The sequence below is a fragment of the Talpa europaea genome (genome assembly GCF_964194135.1).
Source record: "Talpa europaea genome assembly, chromosome: 4".
In the NCBI taxonomy this organism is placed as follows: domain Eukaryota; kingdom Metazoa; phylum Chordata; class Mammalia; order Eulipotyphla; family Talpidae; genus Talpa; species Talpa europaea.
This window is the reverse complement of record NC_140070.1, coordinates 11759841-11782190: the sequence shown is the minus strand read 5'-3', so window position 1 is coordinate 11782190 and position 22350 is coordinate 11759841. Positions and strand designations below refer to the sequence as shown.

At 56.6% G+C, this 22350-nt stretch overlaps 1 protein-coding gene across 1 annotated transcript; it reads right to left on the bottom strand.

Moving 5' to 3' along the window:
* Positions 1–17797: 17797 nt before the first annotated feature.
* Positions 17798–19829, bottom strand: HAND2 (heart and neural crest derivatives expressed 2; the record flags this gene model as incomplete). The annotated part of the gene is made up of 2 exons (XM_084232148.1): positions 17798–17896; positions 19275–19829. 2 exons carry the CDS (start codon positions 19827–19829, stop codon positions 17798–17800), a joined length of 654 nt encoding a protein of 217 aa, XP_084088274.1.
* Positions 19830–22350: the final 2521 nt, after the last annotated feature.

The following is a 22350-nucleotide window of genomic DNA, read 5'->3' as shown; positions in this document are numbered from 1 at the left end:
CTTCCTGCCGGCGCCCCCGCCCGGCCCCCCGGGGTCTCCTCGCGTCTTCACATGTGTTTAAAAAATTCCTACGTGGGTCCGTTTAAAAAGCAATTTTGCATCTTGAAATCGGCAGCGGCCGAGGGAGAATTACGCACGGGATTGGGTTTAATTGGCTGGTAATGCGCCTCTCCTGCCCCACCATTAAACAGAGATGCTAGCGGTGCTGCAGCGCCCGCGAGGGAGGATTACGAGCATATTTTACATTTACATTAAAATGCTGCCCCCGGGGTGCAATCCCAGCTCGGGCTGCGGTGCGCCGGATCCCCAACCTGCGCGTCGGGGCCACGGCCCTGCTCGCCGGCTGCGGGCGCGCGGGGGCCGGTTGTGAGCGTGCGTGGCTGGGGCTTCCACTCGGTCCTGTCCTGCTTCGCAGGCCCAGGGGAGCAGCCTGCGGCTCCCGGGGCCTCTCTCTACCCAGCAGGGGCCCTCAGCCTCCCCCACCCCCACCCCCGCCGGCACCCACGCCAAACGTGTGCAGCAAATTTTAAAGCGTGAATTTGCGCAAAACTTAGAGGCACCAGGTGGTTCCCCACGGCAGAGGGACGCGCACCGCGCCGGGCTGCAGCTCCCGCCCCGCCGCGGGTCGGGCTGCCCTGCGCCTCAACTGTGGCCTCCTGGCGATCCAGAAGCCGGCCGGGTCCCGAAGAGATAATCTCTCTCCTCCGGGGCGCTCGTCCCCATGTCGGCTTCCTCTGTCCCGGCGAGCTACCCGCACCCTCTCCCCGGAGACTCGACCCCGGCCCCTTATCCAAGTCACTGCCCCTATCCTGGGCCGGGGACGGACACCTGGACCCAAATACTGGTCGTCTGCACCCCGAGGCGCTGCAGTGCCCTCGGCCCCCCGCGCTGCCTCCCGCCTGGCTGTCTGCAGGGTGGACGCAGAGCGTGTCCGTGATGAGGGCGGCTTCCCTTCTGGAAACACCATTCCCCTCTCCACAGCGGAGTCGCTGCTCCTGGACTGGCTGAAACACACACGCACTCACACGGCAGAGCATCTGCCTGTGGAAGCCTCAGCCTCTAGAAGGTGTCTGGGAGTCCAGGAGAGACTTCAGGAAACAGCAGCGCTAGGTCTGCGCAATGAATAGACCCCCACCGTGACGCTTCTCTGGCTACCTCTTCTCCTGCCTGGCTTTCCACACCATTTTTGGTGCATCCCCCTCGACTTTTCCTCCTGCAACCATCTCCTTATTTATGCCATTATCTTTCTTACATAAGCTATTTCTGGAAATAGGGGCCTCCCTGGTGACCCAGGGGGTTAAGACGCAACCCATGAAGCTCACTGCAGCCACTACAGCACGAGTTCAATCCCCCGCCAGGGAGGTGACCCCCATGGTGAGGCAGACCTCTCCTGTGCTGCCCGCTGCTCCCCTCAGCAGTGTATTTCAGTGGGTCTGCCTGTTCTGCTCCCCACCCTGTCTCTAGTGAATCTTCTCACCCCCCAAAAAAAAATTCTGGCCTGTACCCAGTTCTTGTATGTATAAATAAATTTTTTAAAAATATATATATATTTCTGGAAATAACTACCTATGCAGGGGAAAGGAACCCCCCACCTACTCTCAGTAACGTGTGGCCTGTGCTGGGAGGCACAGCCCACATCTCTGAGCCTGGGTCTCTCCTTGCTAAAGAAGTAGTGCGGAAAAAAAATGAAGGTATCTAAAGGCCCATTCCACTCTTATAGTCAATACTTTAAAGACAAAAACAATCTATATTTCTGCACGGTTGAAGATAGGTCTACATTCCAATAACATTTTAACCTTCAAATCTTTTGCAGGTTCCCTCCCAGACCAGCCTGCTTCTCTGTACATGGACAGAAACCCCCAGACCAGGGGTCGGTCCCCTGTGCACAGCCACCATCCAAGGCCACTTATGGTCTCATGATTCATTAGGACCCTAATCCTCATCTAACCCTGCAGATTCAAGCACCGCCAGTGAGACCCCATAAAACCTGCCAAGGGGCTGGCCGACATATGTGTGCATTAATGAGAGTTGTGTGGGCCTTTGGCTTCCAGTGTGACGAACAGCTCCAGGGCTGCCGGGGGCAGAGGGCTTGGGGTCCTTTCACCTACCAATGTCCTTTGGTCCTACCAGGGCATCAGTTGAACGCAGTGGGTGATCTGAAAGCTCACACCCTGCTGAGGGGGGACTTAACGCAGCAACTAGGGCTAAAACCTGGCGGTGGGTCCCTTAGAGGAACAGATAAAAATCTGTTCAAAGGGGGGAAAGAAAGCCAGTAGTGACGTTTTGCTGTTATTACTAAATCTAGTATTTTTATGAGGGAGCAGTAGGGAGAAGCCCAAAGTGAAAGAAGAGAAATGAATGACGGCATGAATACTTATAACCCTATTAGTAACCCATCCAACACTGTGGTGGGGGGTGGTGCGGGAGAGAGACAGACAGACAGACAGACAGACTAGCGCTATAAACTATGGAGAAGCTGCAAACGCTTCCAATCCCATTCACAAGGATAAGGGGAGACATAGTGAGGCACATGTGGGCTTGAGTCAATCTGGCAACCTCAGTTCTTCGGGGTCCTAGGAAGTCACAGAACACCCCAGAGAGCAAGCTGACTCTGTCCTTGGCAAGGGTCCCAGTACACGGCACTTCTTTCCTCTGAGGTGTGCCCGCCTCTCCATCCACATCTGATATCTAGATAGAGGCTGCATGGTCTGGGGTCCAGTGTGGGGAAGCAAGACTCCTGAGCCTCTCCAAGGGCTGCACTGCTCTGTCTGGAGCAATCTACCCTGGCTTTATCTTTGTTTCTTGTTGAATCGTAAAGGGCAAAATGTCTGAGGTCTGTCAAGACCCTATTTGCTTATTCCACTGCAGAGCTAATCTCACTTGTTTGTAATCCACATGCATCTCCCTCCACTTACATACAAAATATCTACAGGCTGCACCATGGCAAACCTCTCTTATAGTAGGAAGGGATTTATTTGTTATTTATCTGATGTGCAACAATATGCTCCTGTTCAATTTGAGTGTGTATGTGTGGGGGCACACTAAAAATGAGGTGTCAAATCCCCACAATACTAGGAGCTGATACCATCAATTTTTCTGCTGTTTTTTTTTTTTTTTTCTTCCTTCCCTCCTATTTTTCCTCATTCTTTGGCTTCAGTCACAGAGAAAAGACAATCCAATTTGGAGCCTAAAGGATCTTTTGTTCTGTATGGACCTGGTCTTCCCCTTCTTGAATATTTTAATTTACAATCAGGAGGCATCTCACGCCCAGAACAGTCTGTATTTGATGTCAGCCTCTTTCAGTTCTTCAAAGCTTCCAGGGATCACTCCCTCCCCTAATCCCTCTTGACCAGCAGAACAGACACAACTGGAGTAACTGGCATCATTCTAGAACCACAGAGATCATCTCTTATTTGCTTGTCTATGTATTAGGAAGCTCTGGAATGATGTACAAGAGATGAATAACAACGGGAGAAGCAATTTGACAGATATTGAAAGAAAGACTATTCACATGTACATTTTGTTTATCTTTGAACTAGGACAATGTACTGCCTATTCATTAGAAATTAATGTGATCAGGATATAGATGAGAGATGCCAGATGCTAAATAAGTATAATTTCACATAGGAGGCAGGGCGATCTAGAGGACATCTACTGAGAATATGGATTTAAAAACATGTAATAAGCTTTCTGTTTTGCTCTGTTAGAAATATGATTTGAAAATAGTATTTTTATGCAGAAGTATAAGATTGAAGGTGAAACAAAATGCCCACTACTCTCCTCTTCCAAATGAGGATATTTGTCGGTTTAAAACCATTTGTAGGCCTCCCTGGTGGCTCAAGGGATTAAGTCGCAGCACTATGAAGCTATCCACAGCCACTGCAGCACAAGTTCGATCCCTGGCCAGGGAGCTACCCACATGGTGCAGCAGACCTCTCCTGTCTCGCCCGCTGCTCCCCTCAGCAGTGTACTTCGTCAGTCTGCCTGTTCTGTTCCCCACTCTGTCTCTGGTGAATCCTCTCACCCCCCTGCACCTCTGGCCTGTACCCCAGTTCTTGTATACTTAAATAAATAAATCTTTAAAAAATAAATAAAATCATTTGCCTTTTCAGTTGTCACTGGAAACATAGACTCACTTGTAAGTGGAAAGGCTCAGCTAGAACACAGCTGAGAAAAGAGGACTGACATTTCTTAATCAATGGTCAATTTCTTCTACAAGAAGACCAAGACACTTCCCTAGAAATGAGTGTCTCCTAGGCATCTCCCCATTCCACACACATCCTCTTACCCCTCAGGGCGGGATGAACACTGCCCTAGGACATCTGCCCTGTTTGTTAGGTTTTAACCAGGTATAAAAGTTCTTCGCAGTCAAATCCTATGAGGAAGTTTAATGGTTTAAGACTAAAAAAAAAAAAGATACTGTTTTTACTCAAAGACCCCTTAGAGATGTTAGCTTAGAAACAAAGGCATCAGCCAAGTGGGAAATTGAACAATCTACCAGCTCCACCCTTGAGTCATTAAATGGTGCCCAAAATACTTTAAATTAGAACTGCCCTGCTCTTCAAGAAATATGCAAATAACTCCACCCACCAAGGGTGATGATCTTTGGCTCCCAAGGTGTTTGCCTCTCCTGCATCTTCTCCAGTTGATTAGTCCCTGTCAGTAAACAATATAAACCTCTCTCCTGGTGAAGGTCGAATTGCAAAAAGAAATGGACTTTTAGGGCTGTATAGAAAACCACATGGGGGTTAATCTCTACCCACATGAAATAATAAACAAATTCCCCCAGGAACACAAAATGGCACCAATTTTTACATGAAAACAGGTGGCTAACTATGTGATTTCCAAGGAGGCACTTGGTTATCTTGGGACCTGGGAGAGGTTTCAGAGAAGGACACAGGACAGAGGTTTCAGAGAAGGAACCACACAGAGTGAGGTTCATGTTTTTGAGCCCCCAGAAAGGTGGTGATTGGGGGAAATGGTGGGGCAGGAAGGAACAGGAAGGGAGTTGAAAGAGCCCTTGTTTTCCCCAGCTGTTTGCAAAAGTCAGAACATATGACACCAGAGATTTTCAAAGATGACAAGGAATGGAAAGTAAATTTATTTTTTCCCCAAGGCAAGCCATCCCTCCAATAAAGATCTTCAGGTTGGAGACTTTTTCTCTTTCCAAAGGGAATGAGAAGGCCACTTTGAACCAATTCTCATCATTTAGTAAAAATAACACAGTGACTAGGGAAGCATCAGAGGGAGTCAAGGTGTTTGGGCTAAAAATAAAACAAAAACTACAAGATGGGGCCTGGACTGGAGTGGTAGTATCCAAACAGGTTCTTCATATTTCAGGTTTTTTATATAGATTTTTTTCCCCCTAAAGGATATGCTTTCATGAGGTCATAAATGCACCAACAGCTGAGAGAGGGAAGAAGGTGTGTGTGTGTGTGTGTGTGTGTGTGTGTGTGTGTGTGCATGCCAAGAAAGAACAGGGGGTTCGGCTCTGGGGTTTGTGATGGGAGTTGGAGTCCAGGGATGGAGATGGCTGCCACCACCCCCATGGGCAGAAGCCAGCGACAGAGATTTAAGGCCAGCTTTGGTGAGGCGACCTAAGGCTTCTGCTTCCCTTTCTTAGTTCTTTTGACTCCAGTGGATTCTACTGATGTTCCTAATGTCCAAAGTCCAAGCATTTACTTGCCTAAAGGCCAGACTGGAGGAGCAAGAGATGGGAGAAGACGCTTTTTTCCAAGTGAACTCGGGGAAGTTTATCCGTTGGGGCCTCAGTGGCTGAGCCCAGGTGGAACAGAAATGGGTTATTTGGCGACTTTCACTTCGCACTGGGCCCTGACTCCGGGGCTGGTGAGGTTTTCCTTCCCCAGCGCCCAAGAGCCCAGACATGGTGCCCTGGGAGGTGAAAGCTCGCCAAGTCCTGGTGCATTTTTCCAGACAGGAGAGCAGCGACTGGGGATCGCCGGTGCCCCAGCCTGGAAGGTTTCATGCAGCGCAGTTCCCAGAGCGAGCCTCAGTTTTGCACCCAGCACCAGCCATCTGCATGGATCCCCGAAGAATGGCTCAACCCACAACTGATTTTCCATTTAGAAGTCGGGAGCTGTCTTCAAATTATTGTAAAACAGCCGGATGACATATCGTCTGTCTAGGCCAGATGAGCAAGACACGCGCTCAAACTCTATGCTTAACTCACACCCCGAACGCGGCACCGAGTCTCAGTGGGGAACAGACAAAAACTGCAGCGAGAATGATTTCCCTCTCTTTTGATTTCCTGTTTCTAAAGAAAGTATCGGCATGAGGGACGAGCTAGGCAACGTGAACTAAAAGGCAGGCAGGTCGCTGTCCCTGCAGCCCGATCAGAGCAGTTCAGAGTTCGCGGTGCAAGGAAAACTGCCTCTAATTGCCCGGTGCCTGTTCCCGCCGCGCTCCGGCTGCCCTGCCAGGGACGCCCCAAGAGTATTTATTTCTAGGGCTGGAAAACAAAACAACTAACCGGGTCTGCCGTGCAAGCGAGCGCTCGGAGACGGACGGCCGGAGAGAGGCTTTCTGACCTCTGTGGACATCAGTCATATTGACAGACGCCGGGGAAGGTAAATTACCCCGCGCGCTGACGTTACGCAGAAGCGCTCCCGGGTGCGCCTCCGCGGAGGCGCCCCGGGGGCCAGAGCTCCCAGCTCGTCCCCCCAGATCCCGACAAATCCCCACTTTGCTTTTCTGGGCCTGAGATTTCGACGTGAAGACGACCGAGAGGGCGGTAAAAAGGCGCTGGGGAGGAGAAGGGCGGGGACACCCCCAAAGCGGAGGGGCGGACGGACGCAGCGCGCCCCGCTGGCTGGAGAACCGCGGAGAAAAGGCGCAAAGGCCCCCCCGGGCGGGAAGGAGGGAGGGGGCTGGAGGGAGCGGGCCACGCGGCTCGGGGCGCCCGGGTCCGCCACTTGGGAGGTCCCGGCCCCAGCGCAGGCCCCGCGGGCGTCCCCCCGGGGGGCGCGCGGCCCGGGCGGGGTCACCATGACACCTCGGCTCCAGGCGAGGGCTTAAAACCCAGGGGTGGGGGCTGCAGTCTGGAAGCTGGGCCCTGCGGTCGTCAGAGGGGGGCCGAGCCCCGGCACAGGAACCTTTTACAAGGCGTGTGGGTATAAGAAAAAAAAAAAAAATCAAAATAAACCCCTTTGATCCAGCGTGGGCCGTGGAAATGAAGGCCGCCTTCGAGAGGGCGCGCGGGAGATTTGAAAGTCGCTGCAGGCTTTGCTTTTCCTGGACGAGTTTTGAGATATTTCCTAATAACCGAAGGCAGCATTTTGTGGGAATTCACTGCTAGGGTTTTTTGGTTTTTTGTTTCCCCTTTTCTTTCGGGAGCGGACAGTGAGAGGGGCGCCGTCTTCTCCCCAGTGAACTGCCGCCACCAGTCGGGCGCATTCTACAACCGGGAGAACAGAAAAGCCACCCAGCTCCAGCTGACCTCAACTAGGGTCTAGCGGCCCCACCTTTTTTAAGAAACGCGATCAGCGGCGCAGGAGCAGAAGGGGAAAGTGAACCGTGGGGCGTCGGGGTTCACCGGAGCCTGGACGGCGAGGCTGCCCTAAAAGGCACCCGTTTGGCTACAGACGGGCTGGACGCAAGGCGCAAAGGCCGCTCGAAAATCTTCGGGCCGCGCAGAGGGGGCACCAGCTGCACCCCGGGCTCCCCACTCTTGCCTAAGCCCCGAAGCCAGGGCCGGCCCAGCCCGCCCCGGCCCGGCCAGGCGAGCAGGGAGCAGCCCCCTCACTGGCAGGTGGGGGTCGTCATCGGAGGCCGCCAGCGCCTCGGGGGCTTTGGGCCTCGAGGCTGCGGTATTTTTAGCTCCTCTGAGTTCCCTGAGGCTCTTTTGTAAGCAGAAAGGAGGCGGCTCTCCAAGCTGCCCTCGCGCAGAAGGGGTGTGGGAGTAGGTGGGGGGAGCTGCCCGGTATTTGGAGGGGCAAAGAGGACTTCTCTTTAAATTAAAATACAAGGGCCTCCCCGGTGGCGCAGCGGTTGAGCGCTGGGTTGCGAAACTGCGCGCGGCCTCTGCGGCGCCGGTTCGATCCCCGGCTGCTCCCCGGCCACCAGAGGAGGGTCCCACATGGCGTGCAGACCTCTCCTGCCGCCCGCTGCTCCCCTCAGCAGTGTCCTTCGGTCCTTCTGCCTGCTCTGCTCCCCGCTCTGGCTCTGGTGAATTCTCTCACCCTCCCGCGCTTCTGACTGTACCCAGTGCATGTATAAACAAAAACAAAACAAAACAAACCAGCAAACAAATAAATAAAGCATGCCTCTATAAAAAAAAAAAAAAAAAAAAAAAAAAAAAAAAAATAAATTAAAATACAACAAAATTCGCCCCCCCTAGTCTCTGGCCTTCCTTTCTGTCCTCTCTTTCTGCGTCGCCCCGGCCCGCGGGAACACGGGTTCTGCAGCTGCGACCTGGCAAGGGAAGGCAGGGCTGGCGTCTAGAATGTGGGTGCCCCGGCCTCCAGCCCGCCCTTCTTCCTCTCGCTGGGGGTACTGCTCCGTGGGCGTCGGCCTGGACACCCTGGGAGGCGGGGGTGGGGGTAGGAGGGGGGGACTCTGCTGGCTCCGATGAAGCCGGGACCAGAGCCTGCATTTATTTTTTACTAAACACTTAAAGGCAGTGAAAACGTTTCTGCCCCAGAGTCTCCAACCCGCAGTGTTTCTGGGCCCCAGGACAGTCCCTCTCCAGCGGGCGAGTGTTCTACGATGTTGGAACCGGGATCTCCCCGCGCCCCCTCTCAGCTACGAGATGCCGGGGTCCGGCTTCCCGGCGCGGGGTGCAGTCTGGGGATCCCCATATTGGACCACACCAGCGCCCCGCGGGCTCCTGTGTTTCGCATTCACGCCGCTTTCCCAGCCCAGAGGCTCCCCGCCCCGCCCCCCTTGTCTGGAGCGGCCCCTCGAAATTGCCCGAGCTAGAGGGACCGGGCTCCGCGGGGGAAGCAAGCGGGAAAAGCAGCAGCCAGACCTGGAACTTTCCGCTTTGACCTTTTAGACCGCCCCCCCCAAGGCCCCCCACCTCGCGGCGTGGGGAGAATTCTCCTACCCACCCCCACCCCGGCTTCCTGGGGTGCTCTAAATTGCCCCCAAGTCCTGGACGCCTCGCCTTACCCATCGGATCGCCTTCCAGGCCAGGCCCCTCGGTGCGGTGTAGACGACGCGGTGTAGACGGCGCGCGAACGGGAAGCAGCTCTCGGCTCGGGGCGGCCCTGCGGGTCTAAGATGCTGCGAGGAAAAAGAGGAGGCAGGGGGGAAAAAAGTCCTAACGGACCCGCGCGCACGCAAAAGCAACTTTGGGGTTGGCCTTTTCCAGCTTCACACGAAGCGACCTGAAGTATCTGGAGAAGGTTTTGAAGACGTTTAGGAGGGAGGGTGAGTTTTCTGCTGAGAAACTCAATCTGCCATACAGTAGCGGCCCCATCTGGGATCTGTCACTGCTGACAGCACCACAGGGCACAGCCGTGATCTTCTGCACAGCCTGCACTCCCTGAAATACCCTCTTTAATCAAAGGATGTCTGCGCGCCCGCGCTCAGCTGAGCGCGCCGGGAGCAGAGAGGCCGGCGAGGTCCACCCCGACCCGCCCCTCCCCGCGGAGCCGGCCCGGCCCGCTCCTCTGCCCGGCACATTAATTAAAAGCGGAAAAGACACAGAGGCTGATGTCATTGCTCTCGGAAGATCATAAACGTAAAAGAATCATCCTGCGAGAATCCCTGAAAATGACTTTAATGAATAATTTCAGAGACAGTTATGGCTCGGGGTGATTACTGAGCCAGAATATGAGAACCAGATTTGCGGAGCCAAGGCGATGGCCAGGCGGCCCAGCCCGGCAGCCACTTTCTCCCATGAAAACTGCCTCCGCTCTCCTCCATGCCGGCCTTGCAGTTTCAGACCTGGGCTGCATTTTCTGCTTGAAAAAAAATAAAAGTTGCAACCTCCCATTTTTTTCTTCTCCTGCATGTCTGCCTTATCCTAAAGACAAAAATGCCACCTCAAGGCGACACCAACCCGCCTTAAAATGGAAGACAACCATTTCCTGACCTCCGTGGCCACTGGCTTCCATCTCTGCAGAGGGGAGGGCTTTACTGCCACCTTAATTTAGAATGATAGCTGGGGGGGGGGGTTGGTCTCCTCTAGGTAATGCACCTCAGAAAGGTTGAAAATCTCTGCTGTGGAGGTTGTGCACTGTTTGTTCTCAATCCTTCCAGCCAGTGCAGCAGCAAAGTAGGGGACAGTGACCCACCCCTCTTGAGTTCTGATTCCCCAATGAAGGGAAACAATGACTTGGTGCTACAACAAGAAATAATATTTTGGAGCCGCTCATCTGTTCCCGGGGAGCATCGGATTGGGTCTGGTTGCTCAGATTAGTTGTGCTTTAAATGTGCTGAGAAAGCAACAGGGTGTAATCCACGAGGGGGCTGGTGAGCACCCCATAATCTTTTCTATAAAGGGGGTAGCTGTCTGCAAGCCTGTTCCCTCTGCTTGGGAATATAAACTGGGATTCTCTGCGTTCACTTGTGCAAGAAAGCAGCGTGGGCCAAAACAGTGTGTACTGTTGTGGTTAGTCTTGTTTGTTTTCGACAGCTCAGAAAACCGCCTATTGCCTAGGTAGACGCCACCATTAAGGCAGATCACAGAGACTTATCAGCTCTGTGGGAAACTACTTTGTGCAGCCATTACCGCCCCTCCCCCACCAAGGCAGTGCTGGGCCCTTCTGCAGTCATTAAGGATTCTGTTGTCTAAAAACCTCCTTCTCTCTTTCTAGCCCCCTAGATCACCTACCCCACTATTTCCTTCGTCCTCTGCTAGGAAGAGGGGCGGACAGGAGGGGGAGCCAAACTTTCCATGGGATTTAGAAGGAAATGGTCCTCTCTGCTCTGTATCACCTGAAACAGTTGCCTCAAGGACTTGAGGAGGGTGAGCAGTTGGGATATTTTCTCTACTATATTCCTGTTTACTTTTAATGCCAGCCCCCCGCCCCCCGTGCCCCCCCCCCAAAATCTTGTCACTATACTCAAATCATCACTCTAGCTAAAGTCACTGTATCCTGTGGCAAAACAAAATCAGTTTGTCCTTTGCAGCCAGTGTGAATATTAGTAACATCTCTGGACTTGCTTTGAGTCCTTGCCTTGCCTGATTAAATGGAGTTGTAGGATTGCTCCATGGTTGGCCACTTCTCTCTTAGCTGAGATTTTTAAGAAAGCAGCCTTCAGGGCCTCCCTGGTGGCCCAAGGGGTTAAGCACCGCACTATGAGGCAATCTGCAGCCTCTGCAGCACCAGTTGGATCCCCGGCCAGGGAGCAACCCACATGGCGCAGCAGACCTCTCCTGACTCTCCCACTGCTCCCCTCAGAGTGTACTTCAGTCAATCTGCCTGTTCTGTTCCCCACTCTGTCTCTGGTGAATCCTCTCACCCCCTGCATATGGCCTGTACCCCAGCTCTTGTATGCGTAAATAAATAAATCTTAAAAAAACAAAATAAAAAAAAGAAAGCAGGGCCTCCCTGGTGGGGCAAGGGTTAAGGCACAACCTATGAAGCTGTCCGCAGCCTCTGCAGCACGAGTTCGATTTCTGGCCAGTCAGGGAGCAACCCACATGGCGCGGCAGATCTCTCCTGACTCACCCGCTGCTCCCCTCAGCAGTGTATTTTGGTCAGTCTGCCTGTTCTGTTTCCCACTCAGTCTCTGGTGAATCCTCTCACCCACCCCCACACCTCTGGCCTGTACCCCAGCTCCTGTATGCATAATTTTTTTTTTAAAAGAAAGCAGCCTTCACCCCACCTTCCCCATCCTTGATAAAGACATTCCCATCCGCATTGCCCAACCTTTCATAGCAGCCATGGAGTGTCAAAGGAGAGGGGGTGTGGTCTCAGGCAAACTTCCAGAACCCTCTGGGAAGTTTTTGAACTCTGCAGACTTTGGGTCTCCTTCCTGGCCTGCCCATCAGAATTTCAGGTTTAGAAGCAGCGGGGTGGGGATTTGGGGCCCCTAAGTAGGTGTGGGAAGCTGGGCCCTGAAGGGTGCTGAAATTGGAGTCTCCTAGAGACCAGGCCAGCACCCCAAGGGGTCAGGGTGGGACGTCTTACTTGTCCCCTCATCCAGGAACCATCCAGCTGTAATATATCCAGTCTTGCTCGGCGCTTTGAGACACAGCAAGGGACAAATCTCCGCCACCCGTGCTTGTGTCAGTGTTTGCGCGAGGTGTCAGTGTTTGCGCCAGGGAAGACTTCTGCAGGGACAGGGTGTGGGAAGCCGAGGGGGAGCCTTAGCTCTGCTAGGTTTTAATAGCAGGTGCAAAGACGCAGGCTTGGAGAGACCTCCCATGCTGTAATCAGTGTCTGCCCCGCATCCCCGCTAGGCAGAAACTCCCACTATTTTGGCCCGAGGTCTGCAGGGGCCAAGCGGGTGTCAGTGCATGCAGGGCCGCCCTAAAAGCAGCCTGGGCCTCAAAGAGACGCTCCCTCCTCACCCTGGGCTTGCACGGGCGCTGCTGCGCTCCACGCAGCACCCGGGCCCTGGATCGCAGAGGTGCGCCCGGGGGTCACGACCCCCCAGGGAGGTGTCTCCAGGCCGAAGGCGCCGGAGGCAGCGATTAGGAACATGCAGAAAGGGGATGGAGACAGCAGAGACTTTAACTCGCCCCGCTGCACCGCGGACACGGAAAATAAAAACATCTTCTGGGCTAAAAATACCTGCTCCGAGAGTCCCTGCGCGCTGGCGGGCGGCGCGGCGCAGCTGCCGGCCTGGCCCGGGGAAGACTTGGCCCCGCGGCCGCCGATTACACCCAGCTCGGCCGGGATGGCTCCGAGCCGTCTGCCCTGACGTCAGCGGGGTTCGGGGCCCCGCCGCGGCGAGATAGGCAGCGCGGCCGGGCGCGGGCGCGGCGCTAATCACTCCCAGATGTCCCTAATAGCGCAGATAAAGACCGACGGGGCGGCCGGGAATAAATTTGTAATCAGGGCTCTACCATCTGATCATCAAAGCGGCCCAAATGCCGGGAGAAAATGAAGGGAATGTGGGTGTGGACGGGGGACGCGTTTAGGGGAGAGCCTGGGGCGCACTGCTCCGGAGGAGCCGAGCCCCGCGAGGTGGAGGGAGGCCCGGAGAGGCGTCTGGCTCCCGGGCGCGCGCAGGCGGACACCAGGGCGCTCTCCCCGGAGCCCGGCCGGCCGAGGGCGCGGGGCAGTTGCAGGCTCGTTAGGGCCCCGCCAGCCGCCGCGTGGGAAGCCCGCCTGGCGCAGGGGCGCGCTGGGCTGTGCGGGCCCCCAGAAACCTGGGATTCGTTTCCTTTGCTGGAGTAACTCCCTCTCCCTCCTCCCTTTTCTAAACAGTAAAAAGTACTTCCTCCGCCTTCCTCCCGCAAGACTATCTCTATGGCAACATTTCTCTGCGAGGATGATCTTCCTGGGGAGGGAGAGGCTGGGGCCTCTAGACTGGGGTCCTGACCCCATTCCAGGGCATCTCCAGAGCCTTTCTCTCCGAGGGATCCACAGGCTCCGACCGGCCAGATTCCTTAGAGCGCCCTCCTTGTTCCCGGACATGGACCCAAGCAGTTGGGCCTGTTGGAGGAAGGGTTCCCTCTAGTCAACACATCCAGAAAAGACTGGACTTGCCCAGGGTCCAGATGCAGCGCTCTACACGGGCATAGCCAAGGCCTCCTTTCTGAAAGATCGTCTTGCTTGGCACCTACTGCAAGTCCCTTTTGCAAGTCCAGGCTGGTGGGTGAAACTTGAGGGCAGGAAGAATGCAAGGCAGCTGTGGAAGAGAAAGCCACTAGCCTCACGCACAGTTAGACACGTTTCCTCAAAACTACAGGAAAAAGCAAGAGGTTCCCCATATTTTGTAAACCCACAGTGCGCATGAAGTCCCAGCTTCGGCTGCTTCCTTTGCCCAAGTTAGTCCTTTGGGCACACACTTGGTGCTCCCACAACTGGCCTGCGTTCTCTGCACAGACGAAGTCTTGGAAGGGGCTGGCAGGCCTCCTTCCACTGCCTTTGGTTTTAGTGCATTTAAGCTCAATCACACCCTGGAACCTCTTCCAGCGAAATTGCAACCCACTTTCCCTTCTACCCCTTCACAACCAGGGTCAGATACCAGCCCTGCCATCCTGGCCACCCCAGGTGTCAACAATCGGGGGCAGAGGAGGGAGGGAGCTACTTTCTAGACCCTCCCCAACTCACCCACTCCTGCTTTCTAAGGGGAAGGGGAGGCCACTGCTGCACCATCTCACCTCTGGGGAGACCTGGCTGCCTGGTCCTGCCACACTTGAGGCAGGAGGCCCTCATCCTAAGCCCAGAGCCTGCTCCCCACTTCTTAGGTGTTTGGCCCACCCAGAAGCTGGAGCTTCCTACTGAGTCCCCCAGAGGACCCTTTGGGATTCAGAGAGCAAGAAGAACACCAAATGACCTTGCTGTCATCTCTGCATTTGGATCAGAAAAAGCCTTTAAGTTGCCATCAGTGCCCAGATGAGGGGTAACGTCCTGGAAAATTGTGATGGGAGTGGGGACTATCTACACACACACACACACACACACACACACACACACACAGCAGGCAGAGGCTTTGCCCCTCCTGGGCTCCAGGGTTATCAGGCGCTCGGCCTGCGCGGCGGTCTGGGGCCGGGCCCTGACAGCCAGATCTACCATCAATTTACCTTCCGCCGCCCCAGCTTCCCATTTAGCTTTTAACGTCAAATCCTGCATTTTTGTCGGCTCCGGCCTGTCTAGAGAGCTTGCGATTTCGCTGCAGGAGTGATTGCTTTTAACAAAATGGCAGCAACCACATTATCCGAGCAATTAAAACAGAGGCCTTTTAGTCGGTCCCGCAAGGCAGCAGCCTGGGAATTTTTTTAAGCAAAGAAGAAAGGGAGTTACAAGAAAAAGAAAAGTGTAGAAGGCCGTGAAAAAGCAGGATGCACCACTCACTCCCCTAGGATTTGACACCTTGGGGCAGGGCTACTGCCTGACTGGGCCCTGCGCTGGCTGGGCTGGGGGTAGGGCTAGGATGTCGGAGCCTGGGGATGTCTCTCTAACTGGACTGTCAAGTTAGTTGGGTCGCGCATCCGCTTGGGGGGTTCGGCTGGCCCCTTGGGGTGTCAGGTCTGCCGAATGTCTGGTCAGTTGGGGTTCCTGGCTGGTTGGAAAGCCCAGGCGTTTGGGGGTGTCGGGCCTGGTGCTGCTGGCTCGGAGGACTGGGCGCTGCAGGCAGGAGAGGAGACGGGCAGCCCCTGGTCCAGGCCAGACAAAAGAGGACTGTGCTTGCAGCACGGGTTTAAAAGCATGTGCAGTTGCGAGCAGCCCTGCAATCTCGGCGAACCAGGGTCTTCTGCTTCAACTCTGCCCGCATTTAGTAAACCAAAAAAAAAAAAAAATAAATAATAATAATAATAATAATAAGTGTTAAGCCAACAGAAATGCGTCAGGCCCAGGCCCAGGCAGGGAGGACCAGCGGCGCACAGCAAGCGCAGACACACACGCGTGGTGAGGGTCCCTGACTCCCCCTGTTTCTGTTTTGAAAACCTCACAGCCTCACCACCATTCACTCCACCACTTCTTCTACCCCGAGGATCCGGTGTCTCCCCAACCGCGGGTTCATGCAAAGCTACAAAAGGCGGAGAAGACCGCGAGCCACTCGGTCAAGCGGACAGGGATCCCGGGAGCAATAGAAAATCAGGGCGCGCCTACCCCCACTCCCCGCCCCGTGCTATAAACAAAGGCAAGTGTCTGTAAACACCGCCCCGCGCCCACCGCGCCGGCCCAGCGCCGGCTGACCCGAGGGGAGAAAGTTCAGATCGCTTTGGCCGAGTTGTTCTAACCCCGCGCCCTCGCGTCTCAGGCGCCCGCAGCGGCGGCCCGCGCGCCCCCGGCCTGTCCAGCCCCGGCCACTTGCGCCTCGGCCGCGGCGGGCGCCTGCCCAGAGCGAGCGCCCTCGGGGCGTGGGAACCCTGGGATCTGCAGGGAGAGCCTGTGCCCCAAGTCCAGGTGCGAACATCACCCCAAGAAAGGGTTGCAGGATGGAAACCCTCTGGCAAGCCTCCCTCGCACTAGATTTATATACATGGCGTCTCAGGAAACAAACCGCTTTTTAATATGTTTCACCTTTCTCTCCTCACCCCCCCAATTCCTCCTCTGCTCCCCACCCCCACTCCCAATCCTTTATGGCACTTCAGTTTCTCTGCTTCTTCCATAGAAGTTCCTTTTCCAGTGGAGCCCAAGGCTAAGGGGGCCGCAGGGACTTCCTTCCGGGACAACCCGGGCTCCAGGGGACCCCACTTCCGACGGGGCGGAGGCCGGGCCGCCCCGGCCCGCGGAGGGCGCAGCTTGCTGGGCTGGCCTGGCCTGCGGCCCGCAAGACTCCAGACCCGGCACAGTTAATATTAAGTTCCCTGTAGCGCCTTGTAAATCTAGCCTCCCTCTCACCCCCCACCTTAAATCCATGGACTTGTTCGCGATTTCTTACTTGACGTAAAATTCCTTGTTACCTAATCAGGGAATTTTCCCGAAGGCCCACCTCCTCCCTGACCTGCTCAGCTGAAAATCGGCTGGATCGAGATTACAAGCAAACCCTCCTCTTATGCTCCTTCCTCGCCCGGATGAAAGCCTCTTGTTTGGAACCACAAGCTCCAGACTAGCTCCTGCAGCTGCCGTCACGTCTGGGGTGCCTGGCCCCAGCACACAACACACAACACACCTCCTCCACAGAAAACAGCCTCCGAAACAAAAGTGGAAGCCCCCACTGAAGGGCATGTAGTGGATTTCAGCAAAGCAAGGCCAGTTCCCACCTTCTTCTGAGCAAACCGCAGAGGCCTGTGCCAGGCCAGTCCTTCCAGAGACCACTCAGCATTTCCCCCGGGACTGGGGTGAGCGGGAGGGAGACAGGACCTTGGAGCAACCGACACCCTTCTGCAGAATTTTCTTCAAGGACACTTCTCTTTAAGGGGTCCTTCTCGCCCTGCCCGGTGGGGAGCTCACATTGATGCTGGAAGGTAGCCACTGACTGTTTCAAATAAAGTTAGAGGCAATCGTGATAATTTAGTTTACTTCTGAATACTTTAAATATTATGAAAACAAGCATAACAGTTTTGTTTTCAAACTCTTTTGAGGTATCCACCATGAAAAGATTGGGGTTTTTGTAAAAAAAAAAACACACAGTGGTTTATTGAATACTTACAACGTTTACACCTTCAATATTAATTAAATTCCACTTAGTTTTAGAGGACGCAAGTGCACAAAACAAGTAGCTGTTGGTAACATTTTTGAACAGGGAAGGATCACAGAGGAAACAGCACTAGATACCGATCCCCACAGAAATGTTAGCGGCCCCATTTTCTGCTTTGAAATAAAACTTTATAATCCCCAGGAATATTTATATCCAAAGGCCAAGCATTAAGGATTCACTTCACATACACACTACTGTCCGCTGTCTTTATCTGGGAGGGGTTGGGGGGTGGGTTAGGGAGGAGGCCACGCTGGTGTCTACACAGCCAGGAGGGCACATTCACACACAGAATCTACGACACGACGGGATCCCTTACCACATGGGAGTGTCCTCTTCATATTAAAATATGGAATGCTTTTCTTCAAATATCCACTTTTTTTTGGAGGGGGAGGTGGGGAGCGGATGCCTCGGAGGGGAGCAAAGAGAGGGGAGGCAAATTGCACATAAATAAACCGGATGATTCCCACTGCGAGAAGTCCTCGGAGCGCGCGCGGAGAGCTTTCCCGAGTCCTGGGTCTGCAGGCGGCCTCCAGGGTCCCAGCTCGCTCGCGGTCTCTCCGCTTCCTCACTGCTTGAGCTCCAGGGCCCAGACGTGCTGCGGCCAGCCCGTTCGGCCTTTGCTTTTCTTGTCGTTGCTGCTCACTGTGCTTTTCAAGATTTCGTTCTGAGCAGAGGAGAGGCGAGGGGGAGACAAGCGCAAAGAGAAATTCAGAGGTGAGCCCTGGGTCTCCGCCACCCCAGCGCTCCCCAGGCCCGAGGAGTCGGCGAGAGGGAGGCTCGGCGGGCGGCGGGAGGGTGGCCCGGCCCAGCCCGGCCCAGCCCCTGCAAGGACGCTCCCGCGCAGGCCTCCGCGCGCCCGCCGCCCGCCGCGCTCGGCCACCTACGGCATCGGCGCGTTTGGAAACCACCGCCCGTTTTCAAGTCGCTTATGGAGGAGCTGGGGGCCTTCCTCTGGCTGCAGGACCCGGGTGTGGGTCCGGGCTAAATCTGGTTTCCGAGTTTACAAGGGCACCCCCAGACCCGTGCTCTGGGCAAGATGGGCAAGTTGTTCCCCTGGGCCTGGGCCTCTCCGCCAGCTGCTCTGGGCCTCCGGCTCAGCTCGTGTCTCTCCTCCAAGGATCTGGAATCCCTGGTTATTTGGGGGAGTCACTCACTTATGCAGTGACCACAGGGCCACGGGCCCCAACGAAGAAAAACTCGGCCAGTGGAATTATTTTCTAGGCCCTTTAGGGCTACATCCCTGTTTTGAACAACCCCCCAGCGCCCCCCCCCACACACACCCCACGCTAGGGTGGTTGGCAAGAACCTGATAAAACTTTACTTTCCAATTGCAAGTTCGTGTTATTGCTGACCACAACAGCAGAAGCTAGAGTATTCTTTACTTTTTTGTCTGAAGATGTACATGCTCTTGCAGCAAACCCAGAAACACCTAGGAAGTGTACCGGCCTGGGAAGCTACATTTTAAGCTCTTTGCCAAAAGGAAACTGGAGTTACTTTTGGAAGTTAAAGGAACTTACTCTACTTGACCTTTCTTTGGGGCACAGTAAGGAGAGCCATAAACCTCTCTCCAAGTCGCCTCTAGTGAGGCAAATGCCAGCAGAAGTGAAATGATTGCCATCGAGCACGTAGGCACGGCTGGCTTTGGAAATATCTTGCAAACGAGGTCGGGTTGGAGCCCAAAGGAAGGCGCTAAGGGACTCGGAATGAGGGGTTCGGCCCAGCTCCCTCTGAAGATCAGTCCCAACCACCAGCCCCTAGGCCACCCTCTGTGCCTGGGGGAGCAGTGATAACCTGCAGGGGAGATGGGGTGGGGGGGAAGCATCCCTCTTGACCTCTTCCTCCTGCTGACACCCTCCCAGATCTCCTCGGCTTCGGCGGGGGAACCCCCCCCTCACAAGCCGGTGCAAGCACCTTCCACCCAGCACACAGCCAAAGAATGCGGGGGGGGGGGGTGCCACTCCTCTACCCTACCAGAATGAGGCCAGGAGCACCGGCTCCCCCTGAACCCCACATGCGCATCGCCCGCGCCCCCGCGTACTGACCAGTTCCTTCTTCCGCTTCTCTTCTTTCACGTCTGTCTTCTTGATCTCCGCCTTGAAGGCCTCTGCCTCGCCGTTCTGGTCGTCCTTGGCCAGCAGGTCCATGAGGTAGGCGATGTAGCTGGTGGCCAGGCGCAGCGTCTTGATCTTGGAGAGCTTGGTGTCGGCGGGCACGTTGGGGATGCACTCTCGGAGCTCGGCAAAGGCGCTGTTGATGCTCTGAGTCCTGCGCCGCTCCTTGCGGTTGGCGGTGCCCCGGCGCTTCACCGGCCGCGGCCCCCCCAGGCCAGGGGGCCCGGCGCCCGGCGGCACCCCCCCGTAATGGGAGTGGTCCAGGCCCGCGGCGCCGCTGGCGTACTCGGGGCTGTAGGACAGGGCCATGCTGTAATCTGGGGGCGACATCTCCGGGTGGCCGATGAGCCAGCCGTGGAAGTAGGGGTTCTCCTCGTGGCTGCAGCGGCTGGCGGCGGCCGCAGCGGCCGCGGCCGCAGCGGCGGCGAAGGGGTAGCCCTCATGGTGCACCACCGGGTGGTGGGGGAAGCCCCCCACCAGACTCATGTCGCTCTCCGCGCCCCTCCACGCGCCCCAGCGCGCGCGCAGACCCGCCGCGCCCTCGGCCCGGGCCCCTGCGTCGGCGCTCGGCGGCCGCCCCCACCCCCCGCCCCCCAGTGCGCGGGCGCCCGGGCCGGCCCGGCAGCCGCAGAGGGGGCTGCAGCAGCCCGGGCCCCGGCCCCGCGCCTGGCCCGCCGGGCCCGCCTCAGCAGCGCCGCGGCCGCCGGCTCCCCATGGGGCGCGGCGAGCTGGTCCCGGCACCGTGCGCCCCCGGCCGCCGCCGCCCGGCGCCCGGCTCCGCTGCGCGCGCGCCTGCTGCCGCCCGGGCCGCTGCGGGGCCGCGGGATCCTCGCGTGCTCATGCACAGGCGCCGGGGCTCCTCGGAGGCGCCGGGCCGCGCGCCCCAGCCGCGCCCTCGGCACCGACGCGGGCGGCGGGTCCCGGGGAGAGTCCGAGCCGTGGCTGGAGGCGCCGGCCCGGCTCCGCAGGGAGGCGGCGGGGCGGACGGCGCGCTCGGCGGCGGCCTCGGTGCGACCCTCCCCGCCCCGCCCCGCCCCTCCCCCCACCGGCTCGTCGGGGTTCTCGGGCGCTTATTGTTTTAATGAAAATGTTGGAGGTGGTGGTTGTGGTCCTTAAATGTGATTTTGGCTGCGAGGAACGTGGCCTCGCTCCCGGCGCTCCCGCGGAGGCTTTTCAGAGCGGTCTCAGCGCATCCATGTCCGCGGATCCTCTCCGTCTTGCGGGGGACGGACCTGGGGGCGCAGCGGGCGCCCCGGGGCGCGCAGGCGGCGGCTGGGGCTGGCGAGGGGCCCGGCGCGGCGGCGGCGAAGGGCGCTCCCGGGCGGCGGCGGTGCTCCTGAGCTGGTCGCCGGGAGGGGAGCGAGCGGGTTTTCCCGGCAAGATCTCCATGTACAGCTACATCTTTAGGGCCGCTCGGGTTAATATATGTCGTCAGAGGCGCCCCACGCCAATCCCGGGGCGGCGGGGGCGGTGCCTGGCGCTCTCCGCAATAAAACTTTTTGATGTTCTCGTTGCTAATTGCCGAGGTCCTCTTCCAGGATTGGCTGCCCCTTCAGAACCAGAAGATAATTAAAACGAAGGTGGGGGGGGCAGGGTTAAAAAAACTTTTTATCAGCCAGAGGTTAATGCAAGTGTTTAACAGATGCTTCACTATTAAAATATTCTGCCCCCACCCCCGAGACGCAAATATTGAAGAAGCTCAAACCAGGTACAGTACGACCCCGCTTTATTTTCTGGTTAAAAAAAAAAACAAAAGGGAAAAAGCTCTTGGTGCTTTGGGAAGTGCTTTGGGGGTAACTTTGGGGGTCAGTGCGCCCGGCGGGAGCTGGGGTGGCGGGCGCGGGGCGTCCCCACCAAGGGGTCGACTCCCAGCGGCTGCCGGCTGCAGGGTCCCGGGGCACCGGTGCGCGCCCCCCGCGGCTGCTGTTCCCCCACGTGCCCCACCCCCCGAGCCACCTCGGCCAGGCCCGTCCTGGGTCCTCGACTCCCCGTGGCTGCCTTTGGAGCTCGCGCCCTAGACCCCGGGCGAGCGCTCCAGCCCATCGTCCATGCGCTTCTTTCCATGTCCTCCAGGGACCCCGGCCTCCACCCCAGCGATCGGCGATTTCAAAGCTCGGGCACCTCGATCCCCCGAATTTGTGGTGTGGCGGGGATCGGTGTTCCCCTGGTTTAACTAGCCTGTTTGGTAAGTAACTGAATATTTTTTACAGCGTGTTCAGAGCTTATTTTCCCGTTTTTATGAACAAACATATAAATATATCTCTGCATTCCTGCCTCGCCCATAAAAGCGGGCATCTGTGGAAAGCAGGTTTAGTTATCGGAGGGGAACCATTAAACACCCGTTTAAGAGGCAGGCCCGGAGGACGGCTCGTGCTTGTTTACACTGCGGGCCGCGGGGATCTTGAACGCATTAGAACGGAAAATGGATCCCCGCTTGCAGGTCGCCGGCCGCAGGGCACCGCGGCCGAGGCGCCCGCGCGGCGTGAGCGTCTGACAAGCCTCGCAAGAGATTGGGGGGGTGGGGGTGGACTTTGGCACGAGCTGAAAGTGCCCCCAGGGCTTGGCCGGGAGCCGCGAGGAGAGGCCTGAAGTGTAGATGAGGATTCGGTCGGTTGCAGTTCGGTCTGGAAACCGGTGTCAACAGCAGCCCGCGGGCCGTAAATTAGAGGGAGCCGCAGGCTGAGAGCTCAAAAGCCGTCTGGCCCCCCGATCTGCCTGGGACTCGACGCTGGGCCTGGCCAAAGTCGCCCGAGGGAGCCCCGCGTCTCCACCGTGGGCGTCGCGTCGTCCTTTGGAGGCAGTGTCAGGCCCCAGGCTGCGAAGGGAGCCTCCACCCAAGGACTCGGTGAGGACAGTCCTTTCCTTCCGTCTGGGCGCTTTGTGGGGGAGGGTGGTATGATTTGGGGGTGAAAGGCGAGGTCAGCTTCAATGGATGGTGCATTTGGAGGTGCCCAACTCCCTTGCGTCCAGCGATTGGGTCGGGTCCTGCCACCTCTATCCCCAAAAC